Genomic DNA, 18439 nt, shown 5'->3' with positions numbered 1-18439 from the left:
CTGTAACATTCAGAGATTCTAGGGGGTTAGGCCTTCAGTGTATAAATTTTGGAGGGACATAATTCAGACCATAACAGTTATAATCTCAACTCTTTAGAAACTCGTTTCTCATTATCCCTGGTGGCTAGATTCAGCATCCCAGTCTTGCATTGGATCCTTGATTTCTGTGCCTTATTAGTCCTTTTTGATTTGGGTTGTCCCAACCCTGGTCTCTTATCCATACTGTGATTATCCTCTGCCTCTGTTGCTGTTACTGAAATACTTTTACTACTTTCATACCTACAGCCCTTCTTTTGTTCCTTATGGCATCTGAACTCAAGTTCATTCCAGTGTTGTCTTATAATAACCAAAACCTACAAACAACCCAAATGTCCATCAACAGTTGAATAGATAAATTGTGGTATATTCAGATGATGAAACACTATACAGAGGAGGGAATGTAATAACTATTGCTACTTACTCCATGGATGAATCTCACAAACACAATGTTGTATCTTTTGCTACCTACTTAATAAGGACACAGACCACAGAGTCCATGAACTCAGCAGTCACAGTTCAGTCCAGTTCAGTCCAGTTCAGTCGCTTAGTTGTGTCCGACTCTTTGCGACCCCATGGCCTGCAGCACACCAGGCTTCCCTGTCCGTCACCAACTCTCAAAGCTTACTCACCATCGAGTCAGTGATGCCATCCAGCCATCTCATCCTCTGTCATCCCCTTCTCCTCCCAACTTCAATCTTTCCCAGCATCAGGGTCTTTTCAAATGAGTCAGTTCTTCCCATCAGGTAGCCAAAGTATTGGAGTTTCAGCTTCAGCATCAGTCCTTCCAATGAACATTCAGGATTGATTTCCTTTCGGATTGACTGAATCTCCTTGCCAGTCCAAGGGACTCTCAAGCGTCTTCTCCAACATCACAGTTCAAAAGCATCATTTATTTGGCGCTCAGCTTTCTTTATAGTCCAACTCTCACATCCATACATGACTAATATTTATCAAGTATCTACCATTGCCAGGCATTGTGAAAGTGCTTTCATACATACTCTCATTGAATTCTCACAAATTTATGAAGTAGCTAGGTAGGGTTTCTATCCTACTTTTAGAAGGTAAAATGAAGCCTTAGAGAGAATAATTTATAAAAGGCAGAGCTGAGATTTGAAACTTCTGTCTTCTGACTCCAGTCCCAGTATTGGTGCCAACATGCCACATGGCCATCCTTCTTTCCCTTCCCTTGACCATGGAGGCTTAACTGGCTCTATACATTGTCAACCTCATGGACACTCAGTGACTGGGGGTCCCCACTCCAAGGCCTCTTCATATTTTCCCTAGCTCCTCTCCACAGAGTAAGAAAGACTGTTAATCCTTTTAAGGAACCAGAAGGCATTAGGGAGGAGCCAACTCACATATTGCCTATGACCCCTAGAGGACTATCAAGATAAGCAGAGATGCTACAATCGATCCATAATGTTAGAACAGAAATGGGGAAAGCCTCAGCTTGTCTCAGAGCTGTTTCAGGTAAGTCAGGTAGATGGAGTACCTTAGCTCAGAACTTTTTGGCTAGTAGCTTGTGAATTTAACCTAGTTTCTGTAATTTAGTTTTCCTAAGTTATCTCAACAAAACTGGGGCATTTGGTGACTGGAGAACAAACTAGTTAAAACACTCGCACCTGCCAGAAAATGAATAAAGCTACAAAGAAGGCTACTGAATAGTCAGATTCCAAGTCCACAGCTCTTATTCATAAAATAGTAATAGAATTTACCTGAAATATTCATAAATGGGAATTCAAGTTCACTAGTTACAAGTCCTTCTCTAGAAAGAAAAGGGACAAAGTGCAATTCTACCTCATGACATCTACATAAATTTGCTTTCTCAAATTCAAAACTTTGGTAATAATACATTTACCATATGGTAATTACATCTATTTTTTAAAGGAGGTGGGATTCAATTCCTGTGCTCTAAGATAACAACAGTCAACATTTAAAGGCTTTCAATTTGGTAGAGGATCGGAATTCTTTCTTTTGACTTGGAAAAAAAAAGTGAAAGTGTTAGTCACTCAGTTCTGTCCACCTCTTTGCAACCTGATGGACTGTAGCCTGCCAGGCTCCTTTGTCCTTGCAATTCTCCAGACAAGGATACTTGAGTGGGTAGCCATTCTCTTCAACAGGGGATCTTCCCAACCCGGGGATTGAACCCAGATCTTCTGCATTGCAGGCTCATCCTTTACTGTCTGAGCCACAGAAAATAGATTTTACTTACTAGGGGCAAGAAGGTGGGATGAGTGTATGTGCTCAATTGTGTCCAACTCTTTTTGACCCCATGAACTGTAGTCCGCCAGGCTCTTCTGTCCATAGGATTTCCCTGGCAAGAATCCTGGAGTGGGTTGCCATTTCCTCCTCCAGATCTTCCTGACCCAGGGATCAAACCCTCATTTCCTGTGTCTCCTTCACTGCAGGCAGATTCTTTACCGTTGAGCCACCAGGAAAGCCCAAGAAGTTGGGGGAGGCATCTAATCACTGAAAAGAAAAAGAGTTTCATAGGTAATCAGTTCAAGGGAACTGTTGCATGGTCTTAACCTCATATTTACCTACAGGGATTCTTACTGATTATATTTACTTTGGAAAACTTTCCAATCAAGAATAAATGAGAAAGACAGAAATGATAAATCACTGTTTTGTACATGGTTCCTGCCAAGTTTCCTTCCCACTAGTTTTCCACATTCTACTGTCTTGTACAGGACATCACCTTGGCTAATTACAAACACTTAGAAACTGGACCTCAATACCTCTTCCCTAACCCCTTCCAGGAATAGACCTTTTCTCACCTCCCCCTATGCCCTAAAACACCACTGATTCAGCAGAGTTTAAGCAATTATCCATGCTGGTGATATATGATTCTCATAACACCTTACTTTCTCTTAAGTGTTGGACATCCATCCATTTGTGCATATCAGATACAAGTCTGAAGTGCTTGTATTTGAAAAGAAAAAAAATAATAATAATCTTTAGGATTTTATGTTTTCAGTCATTTTACTTAAAAATACGTGCCCCCCCCCAAAAAAAAAGTGCCTGTTTTGCAAACCATCTGAGGTATTTTACAATGAATTAAAAATAACAAAGGTAACCCTCTCTAGTGGCTCAGATGGTAAAGAATCTGCCTGCAATGCAGGAGACCCAGGTTCGATCCCTGGGTCAGGAAGGTCCCCTGGAAAAGGGAATGGCAAACCCACTCCAGTATTCTTGCCTAGACAATTCCATGCACAGATGACTGTATCCCTGGCAGGATACAGTCCATGGGGTCACAAAGAGTCAGACCCGAATGAGCAACCAATACATACACATATATAACCCTCTGATTACTGTTGTATTTTTTTGGTTACATATTCACACAATCATCAAAGGCTTCTCAAGCATAAATATATTTATATAAAAGGAAAGGAAAACTTACCACCACATTCTACAGTTACTTCTTAATTATTAAATATGTATTACTATGTCATCCTCAGCATAAAGCCAACAAGGTCAAAAGAAAACAATTTTTCTAGACCAGACCACTTTAGGTAGCAAAAGATGCTTGCAGATGCATAATAGAGAAACTCAATATTAAGGTGAAATAGGTTCCAAATAATTTAGAGCAACATTAATCAGAGTAAGCCTAATAATAAAACTTCACTAATTGAGAACTGTTATAGATGATTGGGGGAACTAAGTGTTGTGACTTTGACCTTTTGTCAAGAAAGCTTGCTAAGCAGAGTAAATAAGCCTGGGGGTAAGGTGGGAGTGAGATGAGGAATGTTTAATCTTCTCCAGAGAACAAACAAATGGTAAATTGTGAGCAAATAGATCTTATTAATTAGAAGGAAGTCTTACCTGTCCTTCAGAGCCAATTTTAAGCATCTTTACTTGGCAATACTTTATTAATTTTAATGAATTTTTATTTAGATACTTGAAACTATTTAATTTCTTTAAATGTCTAATTCAGACTTTTTATGCAATTCAAAATCACCTTCTGTCAAACTTGGCCATTATGTGATTTCAATATCTTAAATAATTTGAAAAGGTTTTCAGTAGTTACTTGTATATACTGAGTAAACTTGAGTCTCTTATCACTATACCAAATAATGCAAGTAGTTCAAAAAAAACAAGCACCACCTTTGCTCACACAAGGTAGTTTCATTGATAAAATGGTCACAGAACCTTTTTTCTCAATGAAGGATTATATAGCAAGGTGCCCGGGAGAAGCTTAATCTGCATGTACAACTCAGAAATTTTGGGTACGGGCCACTTCTGTTCCTCAAGGCACCCCAGCCCCTTTCCTAAGTGTAATTAGAAACAATGACAAGGAGTGTTTTGGAATCGATTGGTGACTCCGGTCACCGAAGGCTGATTTGTTTTTCTAAATAAGAGAGATTGACTCACTTCCTCAAGTACTCTTGGATGGTCAAGAAGACACTCTGAGGCGGGAGAGACTAAAGTGCTGAGGCCTAATTTTCTGTGGAAAGTGAAAGTGAAGTCGCTCAGTCGTGTCCGACTCTTAGCGACCCCATGGACTGCAGCCCACCAGGCTCCTCTGTCCATGGGATTTTCCAGGCAAGAGTACTGGAGTGGGGTGCCATTGCCTTCTCGGAATATGTATGGATTAGTCCTCTATTTTTAAGAAGTGATCTGGTATACAAAAAGTAGAGTGAAAATGACAGGGATAAAAGACAAAATATAACAAGAAGAAAATAAACTTTAAAATACCTGCGTATAATACAGTCTCTATGAGATCTTTAATGTGGGCCTTGCTATTCTCAGAAGCAAGAAGAGGTGCTGCCCCATTGGGAGCAGGAACGACAAGCGGTCCAGCTAAAAATGCACAAGCTCCCCTGAGGTAGCTGAGCATCGACGCGATAGCTGTGGCAGCGGCCCGCTCGTCTGCAGAGAACCACGTTGTGGACAGGAATGGAGCTGTGGAGAGACAACATTTTCAGAGTCACCATCAGTTTTACACGCCAGTGTGTTCTCCTTCAGGACTAAATGCTCCAAGTTTTCTGAGTGTGTTTTAAGAACTATGAGATAAGAGCTACTGATTGGGCACCCATTATGATTTTTGAGTGCTTTTAGGGGAGATTCTTTGAATGCTAATAAGAATAGTAAGAGCAAGAGTGGTGGTTAGGGGACCTGTTAGCGCAGGAACAGCTGTGATGGAAGTGCTGAGGGGGTGGTGGAAGCCGTCGCTGCCAAAATGGGCAACGCAGAGGTGGGAGAGAGGGCAGCTCCAGGGACAGCACCCCAGCTGTTGAGAAGACGGTAACCCAGGGTCAGCTGACATAACAGGCACAGTGAACACAGTTCAGAAGGTCCGAGATACTCCTAACGACCATAAAAATACTTTCATCTTTCTTAAAAACCAGAATCCCTCAAATGCCTATTATAATAAGGAATTTGTAATATTAATAACAAATCTGGTCTGGATTATGTTTTTCTTGATACAGCTTAGTCATAAAATACAACCTTCTACATTTTTTATGGAAAAAGTGTCCAATGAAAGCAAAAGTTTGAGGACCTATAAAAGTCATGAAGACCCCCTACAGCAATCAGTCAGGCCAAGGACAATGAGTGTGCATGCAGAGAGCTTAAAACCCAGGGACTTTCATGTGCGGAGGTTTAGAATTAAAGAGATTGTTGTCCATGGCTCTCCTATTACCACATACACATACACCACCTACAGCAAAAAGTGCCAGATAACACAAACTGAAGATACAGGAGTTATATGGTAGTGGTTTAGTTGCTAAATTGTGTCTGACTTTTGCAACCTCATGAACTGTAGTCCACCAGGCTCCTCTGTGCATGGGATTGGTAAATTCTTGATTTACCAAGCAAGAATGCTGGAGTGGTTTGCCATTCCCTCTCTAGGGGATCTTCCCTACCCAGGGATCGAAACGGGATCTCCTGCCTGGCAGGCAGAGTCTTTAGCAACTGAGCCAGCAGGGGAGCCCCATCGGAGTTATATCATAGAATGTAATTAGAATCAGTCCTCATTCACACCAGAAGACTTCATTGAAAAGGTGATGGTTTGGAGAGTCATCTGGAAAAAAACAATGCTACAACGAAAACAAAAAAGATAGTAAGAAAGATATGGAGAATCAACTAAATGTCCTTCTCTTAAATGCCATGTGACATTATTTTAACTAAAGGCATCAATTTCTTTACTGCAACTTGACTACCCTTAATAAAGAATCAATTATCAAATTATTTCCAGCTATAAACAAATCACTGAACCAGTGGTGAATTCATTATGATTTGTGAATTCCACATGAGTCACTAATTAAGAAAAGAGAGAATTCTGTCCGTGCTTCCCAATTATTTACATCCAGATCTGTGCTTCCTTCAGGATATTTAGAAACAACAATTGACCAATATGTTCAGATTTAGTTCTATTTGTAAATTTTAAAATTTACAAAACATTTTGTTGACAGGGGAAGAAGGGAATGAGTTAAATGTTACTGCAATAGAACGGTTTGAGCCCTACTCTATGTTGGAAGAAATCCACAGGAACACACAACTAGGAAAGGACATAATATGGTAGGCAGAGATCGCCACCATTCAAGGAATATTGCTCTGACATTTTCCTGTGTTGAAAGAGAAGTTTGAAGAGAGCATGACACTTTCCATGACATTTACCTTCTTGAGTAAAAAAGGTTATCCTGGCTCTGCACATAAGCAACAAGAATAGCCATCAGAAATTAGCCTTTTTGTGACCAGTTTGTGCATGTAAGTCCAGGGTATGGAGCTTATGAGATATATAATTTTTCAATATATGCAATACTGAATATCATTTCATTTCAAACAGTTGTGCTAAAATGATCCAAATAGCAGATATTTGTTTATATATATGTTATGTATGAGGAAAATATATTCAGTGCATTCATACTTGTAAACCTGATTGTAGTTTATCCTTAAAACAATGATAAAAATAATGTTTAAGTTACAAATTCCATAGTAGCAGCAACTGGAAAATTGCTGATGATGTATTGAGTCACTCTGAAATTACTTTATTTCATGTGTCCAAAATAGATCTCAGGATAATTCTAGTAAACATGGCATTTAGTGGCATTGAGTTAGCATTTTAAAAGAATTAAAGAGATGCTAAAACTTATAAATCTCTATTATAAAGATCTACAGAACAGAAAGAAGTGTGTATACGTGAGATGCTTAGGTTGGTTTTCTATGAAAATAGTAGAAACAAACATTTTTTAGAAATGTGCTCATGAGTGAAGTTGTGGGTGGCTAATTCTTACTAACCATTTCCGCCTCACAAAGCCAGATGGATGAGAACAGAATGGTAGGCAAGGAAGCACACAGGCTGGGAGGTGGGTCTCGGTTCCCATCCTGGATTATAGCTCTGAGGCCTTGGCTAAATCACACTGTACTGTCTCTGAGCCTCAAAGCCCACAACTGTCTAGCAAAGACAATAATATCATCTACCCCACAGAGTTCTCATGAGATCAAATCAATAAAAACTTGCAAAACACCTAGCAGCGTGCTCAGCACACAGTAGCTTCTCCAAAGAGGTTAGATCCCTTCCCTGCAACACAGACCTGGAGCCAGCACCTCATCTGAGGATACCTGATACCTTCACAGCCTGATATCCAACCTAAGATTCTGTGACTTCCAGTGTTTTCTAGGGCTTCCCTGGTGGCTCAGAGAGTAACAGAATCTGCCTGCAATGCAGGAGACCTGGGTTCCATCTCTGGGTCAGAACTTCCCATGGAGAAGAGAATGGCACCCAACTCCAGTATTCTTGCCTGGATAATTCCATCTACTCTGTTTCTTACATTCTATATTAAAAACACAGAAGTGGGCCAAAATTGAGTTTTCATAATAAATGTTAGTGTCATCACTGTACTCCCTGTGTTTCATTCATTTATGCCTGGTGTTATAATAGAAATTAAAAGATTATTCTCAAGAATTATTATTTCTTAGAAAAGCTATGTTATATATTTCATTTGTGAACAAACAAAATGATAAAAGAAACTTTAAAAAATCAAAGAATTTTCTCTAGCAAATCACACAAAATGAAAGACATTTCCTTTTATGCTGATACTGTTTTCCAAACAGTCAAAAAAATCTCAAGAGATTAAATGAGCAAGCGGAAAAAGGTGATTTTGAAGTATTATTTGAAAAGAAATGGGCTGAAATAATTTCTGGAGGGTGTCTTAATATGATAATCAACTTGCAAAGTTTCACTGTTCCTTTCTGTTGTGGCTAGAATGATGTAGAAGCATATTGGCTTAATGTAATCTAAATCCATTTATATGCTTGAGTGTATAGTCAGTATATATTTCCTTTTGCTGTGCTCAAGTTGTTTCAAATAATAGATTAATATTGATCTTTTGGTGTAGTAATATTTTAAAAATTGAACTTGAAATATGAATAACTATGTGTATTTCTTTCTTACAATGTTTTAAGTCACTGAATTTAAAAAAGAAAAGTAAAACCTGCACAGTTGTATTACTGTCAGTCCTAGAGAGCTGTTGATAAGCCAAGTTGTATAATTTCATGAATTGCCAACTCAGTTACCTGCCAGGTTCTGAATTCTAGAAGCATTATCCCACAAGATAAATGAACAAGTCAGAAATAACACAGCTTGATTTTAAGATAAAATCTTGATTTTAATTTTTAAGGTAGAGGTGGCAATATGACCTGGAGGGATCTTGCTTTGACATGTAAGTGCATTCACATGACTTGGCAGTGATTTTAGACACTCTGTCTGGAACTGTGGACATGTCACGGAGCCAACCTTCCCACTCTGTTCTGGGGCTGTACCACACTTCCGAAACAGTGAAGTTCATCGGGTAATAACTCAAAAGCCAAGAGGCTGTAAAGGAAACAAAGTTGCTAGCAGGCACTAACCTGGGTGTCATGACTTTTTTCAGGTAGTAGGTGTAACCTTGAAGAAAAAGTGGCACTGTCTTCAAAAAAGTGACCTGACCCTGGCTTTGGTGGGTTTTTCTGCAAGAAATAAAAAGCACCGCATGTGTTTATTATATATCCTTTCTAGCTGACCACTGCTTTGTTCTAGAGTTCAGCATGAAAGGACTAATTTTTGTTTTGGTTTGGTTTTGTTTTAGTGAAATGGCATGTCCGTTGCTAATTCTAGCTATTATAGTTGCACATGTGAAAAATACCTATACATAGTTTATGGATTGGTAGCATTTCAAATAAATAGTATATTGAAATACTGACCTGAAATTTTTTGAGATGCTTATCAATTGATTTTTTTTCTTAGCCCAAGGAAAGAATCTGAATTATTATTTTTTAAATTATAACTTGTAACATTAGATATGTTTTTAAAATATATTAGGAATTTAATATAAGCATGCCACTTTGTTTATTGCTATATTATTACACTTCTCAGAGCATGGAAAGAATTCTTCACAAATGATTTTGCTCTTTTGAAAAAATATGCTGCAAAAATATGTTAAACTATATAAATTTTGCAAATGAGTGTAGCTTATAAAGACATACTGAGCTTATTCTATATAATGTTTTATCCAAGTAATTTTCACATTTTGAAAACGTCAAATAGCTTAGCAGTGCCATGAATCATTTTCCAGAATTCAGAACTGTATGTATATTAGGAAGATGACAGTGCTTTGCTAAAGGAAAAACTGGAGATCATTATGTACCCCGATTTGTTATGCAGTTAACCACTGTTTCCCTTCATTCTTTCAGAATTCAATTAATCTAAGCATTGTAGCCATATAAACTTTTCAGAACACTTAAAGAAAATTACTGCTGTTATATCTGCTCAATAAAATCTCTAATAGTTGATATTATATTATAGAAATAACACATTACTTTTCAATAATGCTAGTTCTTAAGTTAACAAACCAAAGAAACAAGCTTTCAGCATGGTAAAGAGATTCACACAGTTTTAAATGTAGTAACTAGACAAAGTTTTTCTTGGTTCTGATAAATAAAAACTGCCACTGGTTACATTTTAGAAAGGCAACGCTTGAAAAAATGGATGTTCTGCTTCCTAGAGTCAACCTACCTTCTAAATACTTAAAGCCCTGTGCAAACCAAAGATGATAATGTAAGTCTATCCTTATAGTTGCATAGAGACTATTAATCTTTGCAGTTAATATTGACCCTAGCTCTTAACTTCCTTTCAGACAACGGACCCTCATATGTCCATTTTTGTTTCCTTGCCTATGGTATCTCTGTATGCTACATCTGTATTTTACATGAATTTGCAACACAGATATTCACATTGTACCTAGAATAAGGTTGTTTTCGCCAGGGAGGCTCTGCCCACAGACCAAAGACAGTGGAAGTTTTTGTTTTTAAAGTGCTTAAAGATGATTTAATTTTTACATAGTATGAGATGTTGCTAATTGGGTTGGGAAGGTGATATTTTGTTTTCTGTTTTTTATTATTATTATTATTCTCTATCTACCCTCAAAAACATAATAATCTGGTAAACTGAAACCATAGAAAGCCAGCATACCCCTTACAGTCCATAATTATGTTTGTGTGAGACCAAAAAATTGTACATATCAGTATATCAGTGCCCCTATTATTAATCATCCTTTATTTACATGTGGATTTATGAGACTCTCCAATTAAAAGACATTTTTAAAATTCTATTAACATTTTTTGATCTCAAGAACACTGAGAGTTGCATTTTTTTTCCATAGTACCTCCCCAAAATAAACAAGCTGGGTGAATTTCTGTGACTTTAGGCTACTGAAGAATTTTTAGAGGTTTTATGACACATTTATTTTTTGTGCCTGATCCAATCAAAAGTGACAGACTCCAGAGACCACCCAGCAAAATTTCTCTGTGGGAGTGAGACCCTGATCCTAATCCCTATCCTAGACTCCTTACTGTCATTTAAAACACTTAGAGATTATACAGGAATAATTTTAAATGAACATAACAGGCAATCCATAGTGCTTTAAAATCAATACTAAAAAAATCATCATGTCATGTAAATTGCCTTAAAATATATTATACATATAAAATACTATGTTAAAATTAAATATAATATAATATGTCAGCTGTAAAGGTGAAAAAGTAGCTAACTAAAAAGTTCACAAATAATCTTTTTTCAGATTTCATGTGTTTTCTCCTCAGCCAAAAGCCTCAAGATTCACTTGCAGCAGCCTACCTCTTCATTTATGTTGGATTGCTCTTTAAACATTAGAATATCTTGTGATAAATAATAAGTTAAAGATTTCTCCTGACACAAGTCATTGTTGATTTCACTGTTATAGGGGAAAGGCTCTAGGGCTGCAGATAAGGCTGTTGCCATGGTGATGAAGGAGATACCGAGGGAGGAGTCTGCTGAAGAAAAGCCCCTCCTTACTATGACATCACAGGTGGGCAGACCCTTCGGGTTCCTGTAGGAAGCTGACATATGTTAATATATCAGATATTGTGATTTTTAACTAGAAAAAAAAAAACATTAACTCTATCCAATTTTTAAAAAACATAGTTTCAATGAAACAATTATACAGTATAAAACGAAAACCAAAATTACTTAAATGAAAATTCCATCATTCAGTTACATATTCGTGGATATTAATTTTCATTACTCAACTTTAGTTAAGAAAAGAAAATGTATGTGCAAGTAAAACCTGTTGCTTCTTTATAAAGGAGTCTTGTTAACAACTTTGGGAAAGTACAATTAAGATAATGGTACATTTGAACAACAACCAAAAAAAAAATTCCTATGGATAAATACAACTTATATTGCATACATATGTCAGTTTACCAGTAGAATATCTAAATTTTCTTAAATGTTAAATATATTTATGTTGTGACTATGCATACTACATATCTGTCTATACATATTTATGTGGATGACTAATTTACAGGAATGAGCCAGAAGTCCCTGAGTCCCCATGCAGAAAATGGCATTTGTGATCCCTCTTCTATTTGGTGACCTTGGCAACAAAAATATCATCTCTATTAAAAGCACATGAGGGCCATTTTCAGCATTTATGATAACAAGTATAGAAAAAGGTTTGCATTTGTATGCAAAGACATGCCGAGAGTGAATCCTGTATGTCCTCAGGGACTTTTGAAACACCCTGTAAAATCCACATACATATGTATAATATACTCATCACCACTCTGTGGAACTATCAGCTTTAAATTCTTAAATGCAAAATATTTTTACTTGCATTTATCTTATAATTTAGATTAGATTGTTATATTAAATATTTCTTTTTTTCCATAATGCAATAGTAAGTGCAGTGATTCAGTTCCAATTATATGAACATGTCTCAATTTAGAAAAATGTCCATTTAAATTCCTCATGAAAGGCATTTATATCAAAAGCTAAATTATGGCAACTTATTTTTAGAATAGCATCAGACCACATCCCCAGCTGCTGCCAACATGTGTGGTTTTATTTTATTCTAAACACTATGTTGTAAGTAATGAAAATTATAACATATTACATCAAAATGGAATAATAAAAGTTATTGAAGATTCCCAGGACTTTGGGATAATCTTATGTTGTGAGGTTTTTTGTTTTTGTTTTTTTAGTTTTTGGTTTTTGTTTTGTTTTATCCAAAAGAAGAGATACTTCTTGCCAATGACACAAGTAATCATTGGAAAGAAATTTGCTTGATATTTACCAAGGCCTCCATTCTTTAGCTAGTTTACATAGTAAAACATGTACAGTTTTACACTGATTTCCAGCCCTTTGTAGAATCCATGTCCAAAATATACAGTCCACAGTTTCTCAGGTAAATGCTATGGGAGGTGAGAACTACTAGGTAGAGAACTATTAGCCAAGAACTAGAATTCTTGGCTAATGGTAGAGCCATATTCACCAGTAGATAAGACCTATCCAAATTTGCAGTTGGCGTAATTGTGCTGCAACAAATCATTTCAGGACATCAGAATTTAGGCCAAGCTCTAGTGCCCAGTAATTCTTTTCAAATGTCCAAGATTACCTCAAGAACCTGAACTAAATTTAATGCAAAATAAGAATTTGGATTTTTTTTAATCAGAAAAGAAACTGTGATTACTACCATTTTCTCATATTCAGAATATTTGTGTGTACCAAGTTCCTTCTTTAATCCCTGTCTAATGTTGCATTAACTGTTTTTGAAGTAATAGTTACAATTTTACTGCATGAAGATGATCTAATGCTTTCTTTGATGCATCATATTCTTGTTGCATACTGGCTCATTTATGAATCAGCAAATGAAGAGTTCTGATTCATAAAATGCAATGCACCTACTGTGTTGATAATTTTGTGAAATTAATCCTGTGACAGCTGTGATACAATTATTTCCCAGTCAAATGCGGTTTTATTAGTTGATATACTTTTTCCACCACACACAAGTGGCTTCTTCCCTGCTATGCACCAGTGGCATGCACAAGCCAAAAAGCAGCAGAATGATCTGAAAAAGTGAGTACTTCTCATGGCAACCACAGCATCCAATCTGTGTACCATACCACATTCTTACTCGTTATCTTGTGTGAATGTATTAGTGTCTTGACACATGTCTGTCCCGTGTCTCCTGTAGAACTCCTATGACATAATGCTACATACTGCGGGACACACTGACTCATCTTCATCACTGGTGCTCATTCACAGATTTCAGAAATGTCAGAAGCTAATTACTGCTGTCTCAATAATGTCTTCAGGACAATCATAATTGATAAAATACAGAATGAGTCTTTGAAACACTGAGTGCCTAACTAGTTTAGTAACTGTTCATTCCACAGATTGGTAAGTGTAGTTTATATTGAAGCATTTTTGTATTATGTGATTCTTAGGATTACTTTTAGAGAGATTTAGCCAAGCATATTCCAGTCAAGTCATCTATAGTACACTGAACAAATTGAACAAAACAGAAGAGTTGGCCAGGTGACCTAAACTCAGAAATTGTCTGACCCCTGAGAATTGCTCTTTTTGTTTCATTTTATTAGTAATTCTTTGCAAACAATATGTCAAGCTCTTCATAGAAGCTTAAGTTCATTCTGTCCTAGACTAACACTTTAAATCAAACAGTATGGAAACAAATGTGTATTGATGAGAGGTTTGAAGGGAAAAAATATGTGAACCATCAATTCTTGGAGGAAATAAAGTTCAGGAAATAAAGATTTGTGCTATTCAATACAGTAGCCACTAGCCCACACATGGTTGTGGATACCCTGAATTGAGATATGCTGTAAGCATAAAATACACACCAGATTTTGAGGATTTAGTCCAAAGAAAAATAGTGTAAACTATCATTTTAAGGCTTCCCTGATGGCTCAGATGGTAAAGAATCCACTTGCAATACAGGAGACCTGGGTTCAATCCCTGGGTTGGGAAGATCCCCTGGAGGAAGGCATGGCAACCCACTCCGGTATTCTTGCCTGGAGAATCCCCATGGACAGAGGTGCCTGGTGGGCTGTAGTCCATGGGGTTGCAAAGAGTCAGAGATGACTGAGCAGCTAAGCACATCACATGAATAATTTTTACATTGATTACATGTTGACATGCTAATATTTTGGATATACAGGAGTAAATAAAATGTTATTAAAATTATTTCACCGTTTCTTTTTACTGTTTTTAAATTGGCTACTAGAAAATTTTAAATTACCAGGCTCTCATTATATTTCCATTGAACAGTAGTACTCCAGACTGTAACAGAGTAAATAAATCCAGTTTCAGTCTAGATGGGAAAACTATGTACCAGAAGATTGAGTATATCATAGAAAAATTTTTATTCTTCTTTATGAGAATGAAGTGGCTTTAGGGAATACTTTTCTCTCATAAGGAACCTTCGAAATTTTCATTTTAACCACCTGCCCTGGTATTGAATACTTTTGTTAGCAAAGTACAGCCAATTCATTTTCTGCTGTGTCTAAAAACTATGTGTTGCAGACCTCTTTGGGTCAAGGGAATTTTTTTTTAATTCAGCCTTTGTTTTCCTATCTGTCCCCACTTCAATATTGATTTAATTTTGTGTCTGATAAAGATAGAGTAATGTCCTTAATTGGAAAAATACAAAATTGCTAAATACAGCCTTGTTTGGATTTTCTATCACTAACTTGAAACAGTTTCTTTAATTATATTCTCTGTCCTGCTTTGATAGTAGTATTACTCAAGTTATAAACAGTAATTGTTCATTTCCCCATGAACAGATTCACATTTTACAAGACTCTAACCATCCTGGCAGGAAAATATTCGTAGTCAATTGGTTGGCATTTAGAGCAAGTCAAAGAGTTGAAAATTATCACATGACTAGCCTTTACAGGCAGATTCCACTGGGACCCATTATAGAACAAGAGATGGGGCAGGGCCATTAGTACTGTTAGCTCATAAATTAATTCCATCAGGTGGCAGAGTTACTGTCACAAAGCCTTCAAAGGCTGAATACTTACAGGGTACATATTAATGATTTAGTTGTTTTGTCTTTTCAATGGATTGAGTCAATTTAGTTTTAATATGGAGACTATTTTGATGGGCTTTGCACACATTTCTAATCTTGGATAGGACTAATAAAGCCATAAACAATTTAATTACAAAACTATGAACAAAATCTACTTAACAAATGACATATACTTTTAATCAAGAGAGTATAAATAATAAAGGAATTTTCAAAATATATAAAGATGTATCTATTGAAAACATATTTGTGTTATTATTTATATAAAAACAAAACAATCTTAATTGTTTCTATTATTTAAATAAGGTTGAAAAGACTGGTATATTTTTACAAATTTTTAATCAACATTATAAATATGAGATATTTGTCAACTGTTCTTTATTAGCTTCGATATTTTAACTTAAAATTATTCTTTAAGTACTAAAATGTTTTTAAAAAACAGAATATTTTACTTTAAAACAAGAGATTAAGATTATCAATCTAAAGTGTAAAATTATAGAAAAATGAATCCTTTACAGATCTTGTTTTGTCACCTAAAATGTATTTGAATTTGGAGTTAATTCTTAGTAACATAAGCTATCACAAACTTTAGCTCTATATTTTTTAATGAAACACCTAAGCAATATATTATTGAAAGATAAATAAACTTAGACCTTAGTCACAAAATGAGCTATCTTTAATGCACTGGAGCTTAAGTAGCAAGCAGTATTTAAAAACAGAAATAAAGATTTGTGAAGTATAAAGTATTTAGATCAGATAATAATTTAATTTTAATTTAATAATTTAATTTTTAACATTTATATTAAGGAAATTCAAGTTGAACTAAGGCAAATGCATTTTTAGACAAAGTTTTAAAACAGGCAGTAATTCATTAAAATTGGGTAATATTGTCTGCATTTTGCTCAACACTGAACACAGTATTGATATAAAATAAGAATCAATTTGGTCCTGAGTGGCTATTATTAGTCACATCAACTGACTGCTTTGACTGAGTCACAAGTAAGTTGAAGGCATTTCACTGAATATGTCATTTACAACCTACGATTACAAGGAAGGTGTAAAAGTTCAATAGGCTTTTGAATTCTAAGTGACAAGAAGCTCCTACAGGCAAGTTCTCACCTATCTTCTTACTTCTGTTTCCTTTTGTTTCCATGTCCATTGATCATGTAAGAGTTTTCCCTCAAAATCTCCAAATTCATATCTCTGATTTAAAATCCCTGAGGTAGTGGTGTTATTTCTTGAAGTGTCACCGGCTTCACATTCGCATTGGTCCATGTCCTGCTTCCAAAGATGCAATGAGGCAGGTCCCTGCCTTTATTTCAGTTTTTCTCATTAAGAATTCACTCTGCATTTTAGACTTACTGGTAGAAGCCTCACATTTGCAAATATTCCTTTATGTACTTCTAGGTTTCCATGCATTTTAGTGATGTGACAGTAGAGAAAAATGGACTCAGATTTGTAGCTTAAAATTTGCCAGGAATTTAGTAAACATTTCTGAGGACCACTGGCCTCTCTGTGAGTTGATCAAGCCCAGTACAAAATTGAGAAAGTCCATGCGATCATTCTTTTGTATGAGTCACCATTCAGTTAGGCTGTATAAAATCAGCCAACATTTATTAAATTTCTAAATGAGACACAAAAATTAATTAGATAAGGTCTCTACCTTTGAAGAGACTATAGTATAGAGGGAGGAAAACAGATAGAACCAAGGTTATAAAACTAGATAAAGTGTGGGAACATGGAGATGCTGTAAAAAAGCACTCACTGCTTTAGCACTGGAAAAGGTTACCAGACAGTGTGTCAATAGACTGGGGTTCTGAAAGAGAAATAAGATTCTATCACCATTAGAAAAGCCTTTGAAGTAATCTAAATATTGAGAAGAGGACAAAGAAGGATAATAAAGGAAAATTTTAAATGTAAATTTGAGACAAAGGTCTTTAGCGACTAATGAAGTGGGTCATTTTAACTCAGTTTTGATCTGATTGAACCCAAATTGAATCACTCCAACTCAGTATTAAAAAAAACAAAAACAAAAAAAACTGGAACCCTTTTGACTCACCTTTTATTGTTTTATAACATCAATATACTCTGTGCCAAAAGGATGAAATGAGGTAAGTTCATAAAGTATTTTCAAACTGAAGGAAGTAATTCTAAGAGAAAGTCAATAACCTATATCCTACCAATGAATAGACACAGAATAAATGGTATACTATTTGGAAGTAAAGCTTAGGGGAACTATTTGGGGGGTTCAGTTCATTTACAATATTCCTTTAGGACCTAAAAGGTTAGCTTATCCTCAAGTCACCACAGGAAAGCCATACATTTTTCTGAAAATCAGGATAGGGGCACGTGAAAAGTCATTCTTATCTATACAAATAAAAACTAAATAGGGCTAAATATGGATAAAATAATGATTTTTAAATTCATCCAACTGAAGATACAGTTCAGAATAGGGCTTTTTTAGAGAGATTTTTATTTGGTAGCCATTGATTGAGCCCCTTTTAGATAAAGACATTCTATTCAAAGTTGTGAAGGATATAAATATGAGAGACATAGCCTCTGACCTCAGAACTTGTAAGAAAAAGGTGTTTCTCATGATATCTCCTGTTTCATCTTCCATATCTCAATCAGAACCAAAAAACTTTCAGCTCCCAAATTACCTTTCCATGCAATCTGAAATTAGGCCCTTCTTCTTCTTCACCCCTGAGCCCTGCCTCAATCCCCTACTCTAAGCTCAGCATTTCCTGACAGCTAAGCTATACTCCAGCTTGAAAAGCAGACTCAGAAAGTCATGTGAAGTTTCCTCTTTGATATGTTACCTATGGAAGGAAATCACAGGAAGAGCTCAATTATGAGAATGGGACAGATGTAACAACTCCAGTCCAGGGATGAAATATGGTCACAAACAAGACAGTAGGTATGAAAAAGACCTTATAAGGAAAAGCCACACCTTAGTCTTGGGCTGTCTAGGGTTTCTCTAAACAACATTCTCTTTGGTGTTCTTCCTATGCTGAAAAAATCTGAGTGCTAGAAGTTCTTTTTCTAGACAATAAGCC

At 36.0% G+C, this 18439-nt stretch overlaps 1 protein-coding gene across 5 annotated transcripts in view; it reads left to right on the top strand.

The window, feature by feature from the left end:
• Positions 1–18439, top strand: part of PEX5L (peroxisomal biogenesis factor 5 like) — a 209721-nt gene that overhangs the window by 64543 nt on the left and 126739 nt on the right. For 3 of the 5 annotated variants that reach the window (XM_040251498.1, XM_040251472.1, XM_040251464.1), the window contains exon 3: positions 11259–11363. The exons of the other annotated variants lie outside the window; for them this stretch is intronic. In XM_040251498.1, the coding sequence (XP_040107432.1) occupies positions 11295–11363 (69 nt within the window). In that variant the 5' untranslated portion in view covers positions 11259–11294. The remainder of the gene's footprint in view (positions 1–11258; positions 11364–18439) is intronic. 5 annotated transcript variants of the gene reach the window in all.

The sequence above is a fragment of the Oryx dammah genome, unplaced genomic scaffold (assembly GCF_014754425.2).
Source record: "Oryx dammah isolate SB20612 unplaced genomic scaffold, SCBI_Odam_1.1 HiC_scaffold_2, whole genome shotgun sequence".
Classification (NCBI taxonomy): domain Eukaryota; kingdom Metazoa; phylum Chordata; class Mammalia; order Artiodactyla; family Bovidae; genus Oryx; species Oryx dammah.
The sequence above is the reverse complement of the archived record's forward strand: the minus strand, read 5'-3'. Positions and strand labels throughout refer to the sequence as shown.